Raw genomic sequence first — 19,511 nt, forward strand, 5'->3', positions numbered from 1 at the left:
ATGCTGTACAAATTTGAAATACTATCTGAACAATCACTTAACCATTTACACCTGTTTCTTCTAGCAAGATCTTAGAAATGGTTGACTCTTCACAATTGCAAGAGAAATGGTGGGAGAAGAAATGAAGAAACTTGCAAAATGTCTTTCTGTGGCACCTCATGTCACATCACAAGCTGAGTCTTTTTTGCTGCTGCTTTTTTCTTAATGCAACTGTAAATATGTTTATAATACTACCTTGCCTGGTTACTTGGCACCTTGAAGATCCTCATTTTCTCTCAGAGTCCTGGCACAACACATTTCATCAGCAGTGTTCCACATGTGTATGGCTAGTAAAATTTTGAACACTATCCTAGAAAACAGACTCAGCAGATTATTTAAGTGGGCATGCAATGCAACAGGATCTTCCGGTATTGATAGTTTAATGAGCAGTGACTATGGGCTCTGTCTGCTGTGGCTGTTACTGTACATCAAGCAGTGAGTCCATGTTGCAGCCTCTCCGTAAGGACAGATCTCTCCTCTGCTCTTCTGTTCTCAGATCTGAAACTTACAGCACCTGTGGTATTGTAATTGTGTGAAGTGTTCAAGATGACACATACTCATGCATACCACATAACTATGCAATTTTCGTGCTCTTTAGGAAACCCAGCCTTGAAAGGACTTATGTGATCTTTGGACATGCAGAGATACAGGGAGCTGATTCTATGTTTTTATCACAGCCTTGTGGAGAATGATACAAGAGTATGGCTTCCAGTTGGGAAAAACAACTGGAAACAACTTCTTTTAAACGGTTGTTGAAAATTTTTCCAGAGAAGAGCCATGAAAATGGCTGGCAAACTGGGGAAAATGTTTTATTGGGAGGGGCTTCCATCTCTTTGCCTTACCAAGAAGAGCAAGAAGAGTGTTGATTATGTATGTTTAATACCAGACATTAAAAGGCTGCTCAAGCTTGCAGAGTACTTCAACTCTCCTAAAACCCAAGGGAGGGAGATGCAAGCCAGACAAACTAAAAATTAAGAGACAAAGAAAAAGGCAAGCATTTTTATTAGCAATGAAAACAGTTACACATTAGGGCAAGTGAATAGCTCAGATTTTCAAATCAAGACTAGCACAGCTGCTTTCTGGAGGCAATCTCTTGCCACGCCCAAGTCATTTAACTCAATACTATGCTCAGTGCTGTGTAGAAGATCAGCTTAGGTGGTGTAGTGGCCACGTGGTAGTAAAATGTTCAGACCTATTGTTTGTGACCAAGGGCAAAACACTTTCACCCTGTCACAGATTTCACTTTTTAATTACATGCAGAAACACTGTTATAACTTATACATATATATATATATGTCCTGTTGTCTGTGGCTGGAATCAGTCACATCCAACTCAGTGAATTCAATGTGGTGAGGTGATCCCGAGTTGCCCGTTTTGCTCAGACCCACTCCAGAACATGGTGTGACCCTCTCTGTTCAGCCTCACCACCAAAGGTAGGTTACCTGGGGAGTGCCATCCCATGCCTGCAGATAGCGTTTGCAGGATAAGGCTTTAATGCCTTATTTCCAGTACCAACGTGTTTGTTAGTGTGTGAAATACCTAGAAGTCCAGCTCTGTTGGTGGGGTGTTTCTGAGACCTCGACATGACAAAAGGGGCCCTTTCCTGCAGCTGTGCTCCCTGTTGCCAGCCAGTTCCCTGCAGTCATCCGTGGAAGACCCTGCTTCTGTTGGCATGGCCGTGTGATTATTATTTAACACCACAGCCTCTTTCAGCATTTGCCCTTGTTTAGTTTGCTCTATCTCACTTCATATTTTGTTTCATTTTTCTCTTGTTTCAACTTAACTTAGCTTTTAGGTTAATGTAATGTATTTTTTACAGTAACCAAACGAAATCTTTTAAACCAGGGATGATGTGCTTTTAAAAGGACAAATGGCAGCTCAAAGGCAATCACCATTTAGAGTCAAAAGGACAAAAGTACATAGCCACCCTCTGAATGTTTGTGTATCTTTGCCTGTGAGACAATGTTATGAGACCACTTCTTTGGTAATTCAGTTATACCACCTCTTTGGCCAAATTCTGCTTTGTTTCTTCAATGTAAATCCAGGATAATCTCTTAGACTTCAATAGAGATAATTGGCTTTATCCTGATATTAACTGAAAGCAGATTTTGACCTGAATTTTTCAGTGTATCTCCTGCTGGAATCTCCTCCCACTGAAGACGGTGTCATTATGGCTGGGGCCCTGAGCGTGCTAAACGGATTTTTTCCTTAGCTCATATTTCCTTCACATCATATGTGTTTGATTTACTTAGATTATTTAATCTCTGCCCATTTAGTCACATTCACTGTCATTTTTTATTTGTTCAGTAACTCGGTGCAGCTCAGAAAGGTAGCAGGGATGCATAGAGCGTGACAAGTTGCAAATATATTCTGTGCAGATCTCTTCTGTGGTTTGCTGTTTTTCAGTTTTAACAGCTTGGCTTATGGGATGGGTTGTTTATTCAAATGCTTGGTTTATATAAGAGCATTCAGCAGCAGCTGCAAGTGTACTACAGAGAAGTACTAGATACGTTTCTTATTTATTTTTACTCTATTGTTTGTGAAGTCCTCCAGGAACTTCACAAAAAAACTCAGTACTGCTAGGGCCAACATTGGGGGTGTGCTGGGTTCAAAATGGAGAGGACTCACAAAATTCAGAGAGTCACCAGTGTTCATCACCAGGTCTTTGGCAGCTGTGGAGAGAACCAAGTGAAAAAGTGCCTCGCTGGAGTTTTGCTGCTGATGCCAGTAGGACAGGATCTCAACCCTACTCGCTGTCTGTGGCTTTTGTGGACACTTTAAGATGGTGATACTGGCAATGTGGAGCTGAACTTCTCTCTCTAGGGAAGGAAGAGAGGCATCCTCCTGGTGATACTGGTCAAACAGAGAGAAACAGAAGAGTTCCCCAAGAGGCAGGGCTGAATGGCAGGTTTGGCAAGGGGTTGGAGGGAGTACTCATTTATTAGTAAGCACTTTTTAAAGCACAGGTCACGAGGCGCGCCAGGCTCCCGAGCTTAGGCAGCGTGCCGGGGCAGCGGTCCTCCCCGCCTGTCTGCCTTGTGCCCAGTATTAGCGGGGGCAGGGATGCCTGTTAGCTGGCTTCCATGGGGAAGAGGTGTGTTTTGGTTCAGGCCTGTCTTGTGCTGACTGCATTTTGTGCTTTACTTGAAAAGACAGTGCTGAGAAGGAAATGAAAATAAAAAGCGAATTCCTACTGACTGCAGGGGAGCTGGTCGGGTTGCTGGCCAAACAAAGCATACCCATATAAATGCATCACCGCAATAAAACTTAACCTTGCGCTTGGACAGAGTTTGACAAGAGTGGAAAACATTGGTACCTTTCAGTCTCATTTTATGTGCAGTCGGCTATTAATGGGTCGCGTGGCCTCTGCTGGGGGCCTGGCGTCAAGGGCAGTGGGCAGGCAATGTCCCCCCTGCAGCCGCCAGCTGCCGGGACAGCAGCAAGCCCTGGTGGGTCTGGCATGGCATGGGGAGAAGCTGGCTTTCGTCACTCTGCTCCCAGGGCACGGTGGTCCTGCTTGCCTGCCAGCCTGGGGGTTTCTGGCAGGTGCCAGCTGGGTCTGGGAGGTCCTTTCCTCGGCTGCGCTGCTCACCTGGTAGACTCATGATGGAAGCACCTGGGGACATCTCTCGCTCCCCTGGTTTGCTCCAGCACGAAGCTCCCCCCGACTGCACGCACATGGATACGAAGTGGGTATGCAGTGGATGTATATATATATCCACTAGTGGATATATACCCATACCCACTGCATATATAGATGTGGACATGCAGTGCACTCAGGTTGCGTCGCTGTAGGCTCAGGGTGTGGGACACGTATTTTTCTCTTGTAGACCATGGACCCTTTCTCCAAATGCTGGTGACAATGGGCACATGCTGTGCTACTTCTCCCCACTGCTGTTACCAGCAGCACACCATTTACCATCTTTTAGTAATGGAGGAAAGGTGCTGCATAAGTGGTCACCCAGTTTGGAGCAGGCATGTGGCCAAGCACGGAGGCATGGGTTGGTCTGCACCTGAATATATCCTAAATTATTGGCAGGGTTCAGCCCCTGGTCCCTGCAGTTAAGCAGCTGAAGTGAGATTCATGCCTTTGCAGAAGCCAGCCTGATGCCTGTGCACTGCTATTTACTTCACTCTGTTCAGGTTTTAAGCTGCAAATAGGCTTTGTCCAGGCAGGGTTAAATTTCAGTGTTTGCAAAGCAGCTAAATGCACTGAGGTTAAATTCATCAGTAGATGGTGGCTGTTTTGTACAATTTCAGCAACACAAGCTGTCAAGCTGGTTGACTTGGCCAGTTAAACTGCCCTTACAGCTGCTTTATTTAGCTTGAACATTGCAAATTGATAATGTATTCTACGAAATTTGGTAGAGTCTTTTAAATATTAAATCTTTTAATGGAAGTTTGTGCTGAAAGGAAAATGTAAAATGAGTTGAAGAAAAATGCTCAAGGACTTTAATGTCTGAATCAATTGATTCTGGGCAGCAGTTCAACTAAGGCTCTGTCCATGATGCTGTCTAAAACCTTTGTCCATCTTTTATTTCTTTTACTTCAGAGCAATAGTGTAAATCATGTTTGCGAGAATGAAATTTCTATCTTATTTTAACTGCAGTAAAGCACAAAGAGGGAAAGCAGTTGAACAAGTGGTAAGAAAAACAGAGAATAAGTCAGATTTAGTTGGAAGAGGGCACATTTTGTTTTGTTGGATTAGGATAATTTTAAAACTTTTTGTCTTTGGATGAGAGAGTTAATGTATCGTTAGAGGTACAAAAATAGAAGTGATGTGAGAAAAGTTTGGTTTGTTTTCTGATTCTTTGTCTTCATGTTTTAAAAAAAGCAGCATTGACTGTTACGTATGCTCTACAGCAGTCATCCTAACATGATAAATGGCCTTTTCCCAGGTGAATCTTAATTCCATATCTTCTTATCCGGCAAATGCACTACTCTCCAAATATAAATATATTAACCCAGTCTTTTTGGACAAAGCACTAATGAATAACACAAGGGCACTTCAATTCCTTCCATGATGTGTGCCCCACTCTACAGGCAAACCTGTCTCCATGTGGCTGTAAGCATGAACTCCATCCCATCCCTGCCTTCCAGCTCACTTCTGACCTCTGTTTTGTCTTCTTTTCACAGTTGTGCAGCACATCAAGCGCCACAATATTGTTCTCAAAAGAGAACTGGGAGAAGGAGCCTTTGGGAAAGTCTTTCTGGCGGAATGCTATAACCTCTGTCCCGAGCAGGACAAGATCTTGGTGGCAGTGAAGGTAAAAGAGTCTAGGGTTTCCATTATTAATTCATGGCTGCAACTAATGCTACTTTATTTGTAAATGATTGTGTTTGCCTATTCTGTAGCCCAATGTAACTGTTCTGATATATGTGGAAGGGTTCACAAGGCTAATGGAGTGTTAAGAGAATGCGATATTTGATCTTGCTGTGTATTATAAAATGAGAGCTTAATTTCATAAGGAAAAGGGGGGAAACAGACTGTGTCACAAAGGGGCAAAATCTTTTATGATCTATCTAAAATATAATTAGTGAAAAATAATGTCTAGGTCATTAAAAGTACATGTGACATATATGTGTGTCTAAAAAAATAATCTATTACTAGCTAAGTGATTAGGTTATGTGTATAATTGCTAGTCAAAGAAGGCCTTTCTTTTTCAGGATTGTGCCATTCTTTTAGTCAGACACTGAAAATCTGTGGGTAATTGTCATTAAGATAGCTGCCAGGAATATTATAACAAACTTGTGGATAATATTGTCATGTGCTGTTAAACACTGGCTGTATGGAAATCCAGTAGTCATGATATGTCAGACCTGGAGCAGTGATTCTTGATTATACAGCTCCAGTCAACTCTCCCAAAATACAGTCCAGAGGAGGAGGAAACTACATGAAAACAGCCATAACCTTGGAGTTTCAAGTATTCAACTTGAATATTCAAGTATAGTATAGTATTCATATAATACAATATAGTATTCAGTTTCAAGTATTCAAGAGAAGTATTCAACAGAATAGTTCTCACACTTAGGTGGGGAGAGAGGGGAAGGCATTTGTTTGGTTCTCCTGATGGGCACAGACTACATGGTACGTTGGGAGTCTACCAAGGAGTAGTATTTCCATCTTGATCTCAGAGCTTGGACACCAAATCTGCTTCACTGTACCAAGCCTTTTTGTCCCCCAAAATGGAAGGGCTGAGGTTGTTTGTCAACCTCAGCTATGGATGTAGGCTAGAAAACAGTATCAGTGAAACTACACTCTAAGAGTTTGGAAAGTCTCCCTGGCAACAATCTCTTATCTCCATCTATGTTCTGCCAAAAGCTGAACAAGGTGTTCAGCATTTGAAGTATCTCATTAAATGCAGGGGGAATACATATTTAGAATTTGGGCTGTGCCTGGGGATCAGAAAATAATTTCATCTGACCATTCACAATCAGGCAACCAAGTGTGCATTTTGGATCAAACCGTACAGCAAAAGGAATCAAGTAGCTCCTCTTTTTGAATTTGGAAACAAGAAACAGAGTTTTGGATTTGGCAGTGAGACAACATGAAAGGAGGATGGACTTGTAGAGTGTTTTCTTGCTCCATCAAAAATAACAAGTTTTTGGGGTTTGCCAAGGTTACAAGCTTTTTGATACTTGGAAGTTGTTCAGTCACGTTGACTAGTGAGAAATTTAAGCCCTGAAGGGATGTATCATAGACAGGCAAAAGCAAGAGGTAGGAGATGACAAAACTAGATCTGAATGAATTTTCTATTGTATTTGGTGAAACTAGAGTAGAAATTGCCTTTCCTCTATCACTTCAGGGAGTTGCTTGATAGCAAAATAAAGGTCTTCCCATTCACTTGCTCCCTTTGAAAGTCCTGACCAAATAGAGCCTAGCACTTCTGCTGTTAAATGCTGCGCCACACTGTCTCTCTGCCGCTCTTTCTCAGTGTAATTCACAGGGAACGGCATTCAGCCTTTAAAGGGAGAGCTGTCTCCATGGGTTTAGATGACAAATCTATGAGTTTTCTAGACCAGTTGTCACACTGTCTTGTTTTGTTTTTTTTTTACCAAATCCACTCTTTGTAGTGTCCTTAACAATGATCTTGCAGGCAGCTGTGGGAATAATTACCTCTGGGGACACGTTATGCACACTTTATGTTTCTCATATTGGCTCTTGAAGGTGTGGCTCTGGCGCCTGTCAAAGAGCGAATTTTTTGGCAAACTATGCTGTTGGATTGATACCCATATAACTGAGGGTTAATTGCTTGATGCTTCTCTCTTCACTGTGGTACCAACAGTACCAGTGGTACAACAGAAGGACACTCACAGGTGTCTTTCAGTCACAGTGGAGGTCAAGGGATGGGACATCACCAGTGTGTGGAGAGCTATCCAGAGGACTGTGTCTGGACCCCACCACTGGACACAGGGTCTGGCAGTGAAAATGTGTAAATTTTTTTTTTTTTTTTTGTCTTAGAGGAGTAGACCTGGATGCCAGCAGTGGAGGGCAGCTCCTCCTGGCACACAGCAAAGGCTTTAGAGACCTACCCCCTGCTGAGCAAAACCACAACACACCTGTCTCCATGAAACAGACTTGGTGAGCCCAGTGGGAATATGTATTTGGTGAGGAGTAAGGCAGTGCCAGGGGGATTTCGTCAGTGAGGAGGCACAGTCTCACCTGCACGGGGCAGATCAGGACGGCTGGTGGTCCCTGACGGCTGCCTGTGCCTGCTGGTTGCTGGGCACCGGCGTGGTTCACCCCTGGCTCTGAGCATCACTGACTGACTTCTCCTTTTTGGCTGGCCGGTATCTGCAATGCTGACGTAGCTGCAACAAATTATTTAGAAGCTAAGAGGCCCAGAAAAATCTGGGAAGTTATAAAATCAGGCTTAGCATAAACAACCCAAAGTGCTTGAGCTTTTGCTCCTTGGAAGAGGAGAAAGACAATCTGTTTAAATTTGTTTCGACTGTCAGGCTTTTTGAGGGGAGGACTGAGTGTTCGGAAATATTTCTCTGGGTCAAACCCTGTGAGCAGAGAGCTTAACCACAGGTTAAGCTGGTTGCACGGGCACTGTACTAGCCTTCCCCCAGGGTGAGTTTGTACATCACATCAGTACAGCATTTGCTGCTGGCACTTTCAGAGAACAGAGGGTGGAGGAAGGAAAAGTTATCGTTCCTTGCAGGCCATTTTGCCATGCCCCTATGGTTGTTCAGACCCGCGTCAGTATTGTCTCCTCATATGGCTGGATCTGCAGGCATAGTTTTGCACTAGTTTAACCCGTCCGGAGCTGGAGGTGAAGATGGCTGTGAGGGCACGGGTTAGCAGCTGCCTCTGGCTCTCCTGGGAGCTTGGAGGACGATTCACCCTCTGCTGCTCCAGGGTTGTGCTCAGCTAGCAGACTGCTGCATGCATGAGGTGAAGAACATTTCCACAGCACCTGCAGAGGAAAACCAAAGGTTTCCAACTCTTTGGGTCTTCAGTTCAGAGAGGGGTCAAAACATTTCTTGAGGAAATATACCACTCCGCTCTTGTATGGTGATGGGGAGCAGTAGTAAGGATTTCGTAGGGGAAGGCTGAAACAGCATAAGGGGCAGCTGTTGCGAGAGTCTCATTACGACGTCATCCCCCTGCTTTCGCTCTGACTTGCACATGAATGCAGCTCTGTGGTGTTGGGGTGGAGTAAGGAGGGGTGGAGTAAGGAGCTGGCAGTTTGCACTTGCTACAGAGCACAGGTCTGCAGAGACCAGATGGGACATGGATACCTGGGAAAGGACTCTGTGGAGGAGAATAAGCATGGTGTGGTGGTCTGACTGTCACATGGGTGAACTCAGCAGATGCGGAGCTCCTGTAACACGCAGGGGATCCCTCCTCCTTAGCTGTTGGCCTGAGTGGTTGGAAGGTACATGTGGTTGTATCTCAGTTCCTACTCGGGAAAAACTCCTTATTGACTGGTGAGAATGCTTTGTATGTAGAGCTTTGGCGTACTTGTCAGTAATGATAATAATAATAATTAATATGTCTTTTTCTCTCTTTGTGCTCTTACGGTTTTATTTTGGTTTTATTTTTTCTCTTGCACTGAGAACAAGCTAAATGCATTAGTCAATGTCATTTCTATGTAAATTCCACGTACTTACTAATTTTTTTACTTCCCAGTTTCCTCTTTACCTGACTGTGTCAGCTATCTCTCATGCATTGTGTCTATTCTGTGTGCTACATGAAATAAGGAAAAGGGGGTTTTTCAGTGGTGGGTGACAGAAATTCAAGTCACCCCTTGGTAGTAGAAACCGTGCCTGAGTTTTACCTGAGTTTTAGACCTTTCTGCATTTTACTGTTTGACATAAAATGTGTAATTGCCATGGCAACTGCTCTGTCATATGATAATTTTGCTGTTTCTGTGAGATAAAAAGCATCTTCTGAAATATACAATATGCCATCCTCACAGGGTAGAGCTGTCAGCATTTTTACTGTCTTTCCAGGGAAAGAGCCTGCTGGAAAGAGATTCAGCCTATGCTTCTCCCTGTCAATTTTTTTCCAGGTCACTAAAAATGGGGTTTATATGAATTGCTTTTCTAATTCTGTTGTTGAGAAGAATTACAGTTCAATTGCTTTATACATGAAACCACCAGAGGAAACTCAAGTGACATCAGGATCGTTCCCAGTGATTTCATTATGTAGCACAGATTGTACCATGGGTTGGTGCCTGTATCATGTTAAAGCATCATTCCAGACCCGGGAAGAGTTGGAAGACATTTCAATTTCAGTCCTCACTTGGTTCAGATGTGATTGTGCGGGGACCATATTAGGGCAACAATTTGATATCCACCGTAGATGATATAGCTGTACATACTGTAAAGCTGTGAAACTTTAATGATGCAATATTCTTGTTGCATTATTACTGGTAAAACTTGTGGAAGAAGAGTTCTGGGCATGAAGACACATGAGATTCGTAAGTAGGTCCTTCAGAGAAGGGACATATGTGGCATGAGTGATTTCTATTGCCTCTAGGATCCATAGAGCCTGAAATCCACTGGGAAAAGCCCCTGAATTTGGTAGATGGCTGTCCGGTCTGCCTTGCTCCTTGTCCTCCCATCTGGACCTCATTATGGTAGCTGTTTGTTTTTCAAGACCTCTGGTAGCAGTTTCACATGTAAAGCAAGTGTTTTCTCCGACAGTCATCTTTTACTCCCTTCTTCACATATGCATACAATATAATACCAGAAAAGTGGACAGAACTGTTCTGTTAAAGAAAAGCCTTGAACAAACCCAGACTACTGCAACTAAAAATTGCGTTTGCTGGCAGAATGATTGCACAGCATCAACTTGTTCTGTGTCTGTTCTGATGAGTGTGGCTGGTCCCATGCTCTGTGTATGAATTCAGCATAGAAAATAAAGTGACTACATGGCCAGGAAAAAGCATCTTTAGTTAAAGCAATGCCACTACTTTTGTGTCTCATCTTCCTTTGTATTATGTCTAGGTATAGTTAAAATAGAGAGGTGCAGAGCCCAGACATCAGTTTCCGTGAATAGTAATTTGTGAACATTGGTAACCTGCTGTCTTTTTCTTTTAAGAATATTGTTTGAATTAGTATAGTACAACCACTGTACTTTTTGAAGGTAGAGCCTAATAGTGGTTTATTGTCAATTATAAATAATTATCATTTAATTGGTGTCAGAAGCTGCTCTATTTGTTGCATGAAAGTGTTTCCTTGCTCAGGAAATGTAATTCTTAAAGAAGAGATCCAAAACTGCCTATATGTAGCAGGTAAATTAACATTATTTCATTATACAATATTTAAGCCTCCTGTTTGATCCCGTGTTAATATATTTCCTTCAAAATGAAAATATGCAAGAGTTTAGAACTGTATAAATAAAAGAGGGTGAGAAAAATTGGCACCCCAGAATTCTGATCTGCATCTACTTCCAACTCTGTCTATCAATTTAGGATTGATCCTCCAGTTACTTATACATGTGCTTAATCTTAGGCATGTGAGTAGATTTACTGAGTTTCAAAAGAGTTTCTGGCTGAAGTCTCAGGTTGTAAGTTCTGGTCCAGGGACGTACCCTTGCATAAATCTACCTAATGTATAGCACACCATAGGGGCCAACATCAGCAACAGCGACATTAGTAATACGTAAAGAATGTAACTGCATTCCCACTAAGTATTTTAGGCAAGCAGAATTTTATTTTAAAGAACATACGAGACAGGTAAATACCAGCAGGATACTAGGGTTTGCCTGAGTTAAATGCTATGAATGAACCAGCTATGTACTAGTGCATTTTTTGGATAAGATTAGTTTGTTTGTTCTGTGTTTGGAAAACACTGAGCACAGTAAGATCATGAGTATTCCTACATCCTCTTACAAGAAAATCGTTGTTTGGGATGACAAGTGGCAGGAAAATGAAAGTTATACTGCCATTATTTATTTGCACTTACATCACATCTGGATTTCTGAAAGAGTTATCAAGAAAGTGCTTCCTCCATCCTTTATGCAGTAGACAGTCCTTATTTTACCCTTACGGTGCCATCCCACATGTTCGTTACCTTCTCTGAACATCTCTCCTTCCTTACATTTTCATTTCCTCCACCAGACACTGAAGGATGCCAGCGACAATGCACGCAAGGACTTCCACCGTGAGGCAGAGCTGCTAACTAACCTGCAACACGAGCACATCGTCAAGTTCTATGGCGTCTGTGTTGAGGGTGATCCACTCATCATGGTCTTTGAGTATATGAAGCACGGAGATCTTAACAAATTCCTCAGGTAAATCCACGAACACATACTGTGCTGGAGAGCCAGAAGTGGGCAGAGAAGGTAGGTGTTGCTGGTACTTAATGTCAAATTAACGACTACCACTGGAAAATGCCGACACTTAGGAGGGCAGATCTGTGCAATTCTTGTCTTCTGTATTGGGATGTGGCACTCATTGTTTCTTTGCCAATTTGGAAGAACCATTAAGTCAAGCCTTGCACCAAAGGAACGGGAACCAAAGAAATACTGTTTTCAATATATTTCAGTGTATTTTGAAATGTTTGGTTATAAATCTTACAGTAGGAATCATTTTCTTGCAGTCTTTCTGGTAGCACTCGGGAAGATCCCACTCAACACCTATAGCTATCTGTAGGCGTCTAAGAGCTTTTGAAATCTAACCCCTTTTCTCTTCCCTCCTCTCAGTGTTTTGGAAAGACTGCCATTAATCTGAAGCAAGAAAACTGAGCCATGGAAACTTCAGTGCAATGGAAAATGCTACATCTTGGGGTCTGGATTAGGGCTTTATTTCATAAAGCTCTTCAGGAATGTGCATCTGAAATTGAAATTTGGCAATAAAGCAGTCATAAATAAATAGATGATACCTAAGGTTCACAATAATAGGTAACTCATGAACCAGGAAGTTATGAACAGTGGCCTTGTGTATGTGCCATTTCCACTACCCTGCGCTCATGAACATAAAAATAAGCAGTTAAGAGACAGCTTTTGCTCCTATGTTAAAAAAAAACCCCACATTTGCATAAAGGACTGTTCTTTCAAGGTCTTCTATGTGATTTTCATCAAAGGATATCACAAAAGCATTTCAAATGTACTGAGATCTCTCCTGCCAGAGATAACTGGGGGTACCGCTATTTTGGAAAGATATCTGTGACAAAGCTTTAAAACAATCAAAAATGATGTTTCTTTAAATGTGTTCGGGTTTTCTATCTGGCTGAAATGGCTAGTGACTGCTACTGTTGCCATTTATGCATTTTTGATAGCCTATGTGAAATGAGTTAGTTTGCTGTCTTTCTAATCTCCACTGAACAAATAGCCACACCATAAAAGCAAATTACATCAGCATTAACATCCTCCCTTATTGGCAAGGCTGCCAGGTTTGGCAGGGAGTCTGGGGCCTGAACTGGGGATGCAGAGCAAACACTATTACTTTTCCCAGACTGATTGTCTCTCTGGCAGAGGGTTTAAGTATATTGTCAGAGCCATGTCGGGGCATTTACGTTTGCCGGCTTGGACCTTTGCTGTGGATCAGGAGAGGACTGCAGTTTCCTGAAGATGCCATCCCAGTATTTTTTCAGAACATTGAATTTCTGTTAGAAGAAGCCAGATTTGCAGCTGATACCAAATAATTCCTTATTTGTTAAAAAATACTTATTCTTTGATTCTTTCTGGTTGGCCTTTTCCTACCTCCTAACACTGATTTTGAATTATTGTACAGAAAGGTAGTTTAGCAGACAGTATATTTCCTAGTTTGGGTCTTCTCTTTTTTTTAATTATTAATCAGCCCTTGTCTTTAGGACATAAAATGGTTATGCTGGGACAAGCTGTTAAACCTAAGCTCCAATTTGTCATTCCTCTCACATTTGCTGCAGCTTGTGCTGCAGATCAGACGTTAGCTGTAAGTGGGCTGTAAGACCATGTATTTCTTACCCTGCAGCGCCACCAAAGGCTGTCGGGAAAAAATGAATCAAAAATTTAACCCAAAAGAGCCTTACGGTCTGCATGCAACCAAAGGCTGTTTCAGATCTAGGACTAAAGCCTCAGTCATGCCTGCCCTGTGCTTGTTCTGGCTAGTGGAGGCTGATGTGTATCCAAAGGAATCTCTGTCAACGTTTCTGGCGGTTGCAGACACCGAGGAGCACCTCATTTACAGCAAGCACCAAGAGGATAAGCAAGGTGGATGGACTGTTAAGAATAATCCAAAAGTTTCATTGGATACAGACCATGTCCTCAAGGAAGCTAGCAAAAGATGAAGAGTTCTTTAATTTAGTGACTCAGAGCTTCATGTCTGAGAGCAGTCATTAAAAAAAATCCATGCAATGAAAACGTACAATGTTTTTCAATAGGAATTTGCCTGTGAGTCTTGGTTGGAGATTCATATCCTCCCATTTATTCCCCCCCAAACCAGACTAGTTGAATGGCTGCCTGTAGATACCGTGTGGCAGAGAGTTTCTTTGCCTGGTACCAGATGCAGTCCCAGCAATGCTACACACCCTTCTTCATTTCTTTCTTACATCTGTCACTTTGCTCATGAAGTTTTTCCCTTGGGGCAATTTTAATATTATACTTCTAATAGGTAGTGTCAGATTTGATCTCACAGATTTTGATTAATTTGCAACTCTTTTCCAAACTCCTGTGCCCTTCCCCTAGGGACGAATTAAGGCGTGAATGTCTGAAACTCTTCTTTGTAGGAAGGAAGGACTTTTGAGAGAAAACAAAAATCAGTTCTGGAGTATTTTTCAAAAAAAAAAAAGAGTTGAAGAGTTGAGGGGGGAAGGAGAGAGGTCGTTTCTTAGAAAGAATAGCCTGCAGGAATGGAATAAAAGAGGCATCTGAAAACCCGTAATAATGGAATGGATGGAGAGGAATATTCAGAATATTGTAAGGTGTGTCAAATGAGGAATGAATGCCAGATGATCTCATTAATTGGATAAGGTTTAGCTAGTAATGCTTACTATTAAATGTTGTGTGTAGGAATGTTTATGTCTGTATCTTCAAATACTACTAGGATGTTAAACATGTATACCAGACCTAACATAGTTAAAATGGGTGAAGCACATGCGTTCCAGTACTCTGCTGGGCTTCCCAAATGCAAAAAGGCTCTCCTTCTGCTGAAGTGTATACATGTTTCTCATGAATCAGTTGACTATTGCATCTTGGGGACTTCCTAGGTCTTGAAAAGCTCGTATTTATGAAGCTGTTTAGTTGTTCCAAATAGTGTATGTTTTGTGTCCTCTTCCTCTTGTCAAGAATTCCTGTCTCAGGCAGGACTCGTCCTTTGTGATGATATAAGCAAAAATGGTTTCCTGTTGTGCTTTTGGATAGAAAATTAGAAGTGTAAATCTAAAATTGCTGCCCTTGTTTCTCAGATGGCATCTCAGAAGGAAGTTAGCTTTTTCTTTAAGAAAAGGTGGAAGGCTCGATGGTCTGTCTCCCTGTAGAAATCAAGGAATGCTGTTCAGAGGAAAAGTGATGCTATACATACCACTTCATTGCCTTTCACTCTATTGCCTTTCACTCTTACAGAGTGATAAGGTTTTCTGCAGTTTCCAAACAGCTATATTTGCCAGCCTTTCTGCAGAAAAGATTACTAGGACAGAACAGAGAAGGGTGGTGGTTTCAGAGGGAGGGGTGTTATTATGAATGCATGTGCCTTGTCTCCATGAGTAATATATCACCTGTTGCGTAATGCTCTTCACACCACCTGTCTTTCACACAATTAAAAAAAACAGTAAATGAAAATAGCCAAGATACATATTTTCCACTATTTCACCAATTAATTTGTAGCCTTTATTCTTACTATATTTGAGCGAGTCGGTTGTGTGGTTTTAGGCTCACTAATGCCTTTCACCTCTCCAGCTTACAAGTGGCCTATCACTTAATCAGCTTGTATTTTGGTGCAGGGCTCATGGACCAGATGCAGTACTGATGGCAGAAGGCAACCGTCCTGCTGAGCTGACCCAATCCCAGATGCTTCACATTGCCCAGCAGATAGCAGCTGGTATGGTTTACTTGGCATCACAGCACTTTGTGCATCGGGATCTTGCTACTCGGAATTGCCTGGTTGGTGAGAACCTACTGGTGAAGATTGGGGATTTTGGGATGTCTAGAGATGTGTACAGCACGGACTACTACAGGGTAAGTGAACTGCTGTAATTGGTAAATAACCTAGGTATTGTTCAGTCATCTTACCGCATTGATGTGACTGATTCTTTTACACTCAACCATGTGTCTGCCAGGTAATATAGAGGCTGGCTTATGGAGAACCTGGTTTTGAGTTAACAAAGTTATGGTAAATTTGAAGAGAATTAATCAGAGTAAGATTGGCATCTCCTGTTGTTTATATATGTTGGCTTTGTTTCTAATAATAAATCATGGAAAGGTCTTTTTCTCTGGGCAGAAATTTTGCATGTTTTGCTTGCTCTTTAGTGAAGAAGCAGCAGCAAAGAAGGAAGAATGGGTAATCAAATTTGGCCCAATACTTTGAAGTTCTTAAAATATGTTCTTATATATTCCTAAGACAAGTGGAAATTATAACTTTCGGATATTGTATAATGTTTCAGTTCATTAGAGGAGGTTTAAGTACTGGAGAGCAGCACTGGACCAGTTATTTTACTCAGGAAGAGACTGGGTGAGAAATTGTTACATACGCAGCACCTGAAAATCTGTCAGTAAGTTTTTCCTGCCGTAAGCCAGGTCCTTAGTTCTATTACTTATGATTGAAGAGTTGTTTTGTGGTGGGTAAGACATCATGCTTGTTCATGCTATGCCAGGCCGTTTTGCCTGAGCTTGGTTGCCATAAAATCATCTCTGAGGTTTGCAAAGGACTTCCAGGATCGCTAGGATAAACAGGACTGTGTACATCAGTTACTGTTGTTGATGTTGTCTTTGTACTATGTGGCAAGTCATGTAGTTGACAGCATTTGCTACCACGTTTGTAATTTCCTGACTGGAACTGAAGCTTGTGGCTTGGGGAAGGCAATCCATAGGCAAGCTGTTAGTTTATAAACCTTAGATTTTATCCAGTAAGATAAGCCACTCGGCACCTTTAATCACATTTTCTGTATCTGCCTCGCACATGACTTGTTGCCAGTGAATTCCTTACAGATAAAATGAAAACCTCTTCCTTAGCCACCCAGTTTGGGCTGTTGTGTCCATAAAGGAGACTGTCACCTCAGTGTCAGTGTTTGTGGGATGCCCGAAAAGAGATGTCTTAACATCGGACTGAGGCTGGACAGGGCAGGGGAAAGTACACACAAGAATTATTGTTGATTGTTGTTTCACTTCACAGCTGAGAAGTAACAGTCTCCTTTGTTTTTTGTCTTTTCTTTCAAAAGCTAAACCCAGTATTTAGTAAACATATGAGGCAGATTCCTCTTACATTTTGTTATTTTGGAAACTTGGCACTTCAAGCTATTTGGTCAATGTAAAACAAGCATGACTGCACTTCAGAACTTGGAACAATATACAGAATGGCAGTCACTGCCTCTGTTCATGTGTGTAAGGACACCAGTGAGCACCAAAGGCCAGGGTTTCTTAATTTTGCATATGAAATATGAGCAGTACTTGCTAGAACTGGAGGTGTGTCTCTGTTCTGAAACTTCAGTGAGACTGGATTTGTTTACCATGTTTCGTCATTACACTTAAGAATGAATGTCCATGCTTAACAGTGAGTGTTTGCAAAGGCCTTGCCAAATCCTTGGCAGCATTTTGGAACAATAGATGTTCCACTTATATTTGGAAAAAATTAGTAACTCCCTGCTGCAGAAAAACTACCTGGTAAAAGGAATGGAGGCTAAGTAATCGTATGGGCTTCCTGGGCATGACCGAGGCCTGGTGTAGACATGTGATAACGTACTGACTGTGGTGTCATCTTACCTGCTCATGTACCTCTGGGTTTAATCCTTGAGTCTTACATGTGAGCATTCAAGCAAAGCTTCTATCCAATGAAGCACAAATTTAGAACAAGACCTATAACCTGAAGAAATCAGTGGTTCTTTTCAAAGGAAATTCTGGGTAACCTGGATAGTCCTTGGGTACCTCTCAAAGGACCTCCAAGAGGTACACTGCATTTCTCACTGCCTCTTACACAGAATCACTCTCTTCTCTCCTTCGTGTCTCCCTCTTCATCACTTTTTTTGAGGCCAAGGGAGAATCTGTGGTGTCCAGGGTGTAACAAAGGAGAAGAAAGAGGGAGTAGTGTGAAGAGGATACAATCATGGATGTGAGAGAGGGAACAAATAAGGCAGGAGAGGTGAGTGTAGAGTGGTGTCAGTAAAAGTCACAAGTGCAAATGAAGGGAGAAGGAGGTAGAGAAGTGTCACATGGGTCGAATGAAGGTGTAAAGTAGCATGGCTCCATCCACCTTGATGGTGTAAGCTTGCAGTATGATGGATGGGTAAGAAACTTTAAAATTGGGTAGTCGCTTGTTCTGCACAGTGAGGAAAACAAGAAGGATCATTTCTCTGGTCCTTCATGTTCCAGCTGGCTTCTAGCTGGTGCAGAGAAGAGACAGAGCCAAGGCCTGTTGTGCCACCCTATCTCACAGTGATAAAAGTTGGAAGTTAGAGTTGAGCCTGAGAGGTTTTGGCCTGCCCTGCTTGGGCCATATGTGGGTGAGTCAGAAACTGGTCATGAAACGGACAACGCTATGATGACTTTCCAGACGGTTGCCTGGAGAATTATATCCACAGCAGGACTAAGTAAAGAAACTGTCAGTAATGACACTGGAATGGCACCAACCTATCATACCTAATTGTTTATAGCAGGCTAAGTCTTTTTAATTGCTCGGGCTTAATCACATACATGGAAGCAATTCTTCCCCAACCTTGACAGCTTTATCTGATGCTTGTTGGAAGTATTTATACTGCCCCAAAAAGCTCTGCAAGAAATGGTTCAGCATTTGTGTTTATTAATACACTGGAATAATTTTTTTGGGATCCTACCACCCTGTCAAGATGTTAGATTTACCCAAGACAATTATTTATAGCTTGCCTCTGTAAGATAAGGATGATCCTCAGTCCTTGTTCACTGTTAGATTGTTAGTGACATTCTGCATTGAATCAGCTCAGTTGTTAAGAGATGCTTCAGGGAAGAGGGGGAGAGAAATAACCCTTGGGCTGGGAATATATGTGATGCGTGGCCCTGATTGCACAAGTTTTCTGTTTTCTCCTTCGTTCTTTTTTCCTTTCTTTTTCATCAGGCAGGAATCTTGTGGGTGGGGGCAGGCCTGGTGTACGTGCTAGCATTCAGTGGAACAGCAATAGTTTTCAATTTCCAGACCAGATGAGCCCAGGGACATGAAGAAACTGCAGTGACTTTTCTTTCCCAGCATTGCTGTCCACCCCAGGCCAAACTGAAACAACTGTCAAGTAATTAGCGTGGTCTGTGCGCCAAACAGCTCCATCGACACTCTCCTGCACTGCAGCCGTTGTAGCACAGGGGATCATTTCACAAAGTTATTTACTTACAGAGCTTAGGTCTCAGGTTCATTAGGGGCTTTTATTTGTTTTGTTGCTGTCTGATTTTTGTTGTTTGGACTCCCAACCCCCACACGTCAGGGTTTCCTATCTTTCCCTCTGATACCCAAGTAGTGTGACTCAGCAGCAGCTTTCAGTATTGACACTGAAGCATGGGAACAACTACTTCGCTAGTATTTGTTCTTGCATTCAGAGATAGTATATCACGCCCTTTTTAGGCTTCCAGTTCAGGTTTGCAAGTGGTTGCTCAGTACTTTTCAGCATTTCTTTATCATAGGCAAAAAGCTTAAAAAAGAAAAAGAAAAAAAAAAAAAAAAAGGAAGGTCATCTTATCCCAGTACTTGGAAAAACTTAACAGGGATATGCGTTAAATATCTAGCCTGGTCAGCCAACTACTGGCTTGAGCCAAGGTTTTGGATGAAACTGTGATCTCACTGAAGTAAGCAAGAGCTTTGCCATTAACTTCATTAGGACCAGAGTTTCACCCTTCCACATTTTTATGTTTGTCCAGTGCAGGATAG

The 19,511-nt window shown here is 42.2% G+C and overlaps 1 protein-coding gene across 1 annotated transcript in view; it reads left to right on the plus strand.

Moving 5' to 3' along the window:
* NTRK2 (neurotrophic receptor tyrosine kinase 2) overlaps window positions 1-19,511 on the plus strand; it is a gene marked incomplete at its 3' end in the record, with an annotated part of 203,201 nt that overhangs the window by 148,497 nt on the left and 35,193 nt on the right. Inside the window, exons 14-16 of the mRNA XM_082013507.1 lie at window positions 5,176-5,306; window positions 11,616-11,788; window positions 15,415-15,649. Of these exons, the coding sequence (XP_081869633.1) occupies window positions 5,176-5,306; window positions 11,616-11,788; window positions 15,415-15,649 (539 nt within the window). The remainder of the gene's footprint in view (window positions 1-5,175; window positions 5,307-11,615; window positions 11,789-15,414; window positions 15,650-19,511) is intronic.

The sequence above is a fragment of the Phaethon aethereus genome (assembly GCF_964289735.1).
Source record: "Phaethon aethereus genome assembly, chromosome: Z".
NCBI lineage: Eukaryota > Metazoa > Chordata > Aves > Phaethontiformes > Phaethontidae > Phaethon > Phaethon aethereus.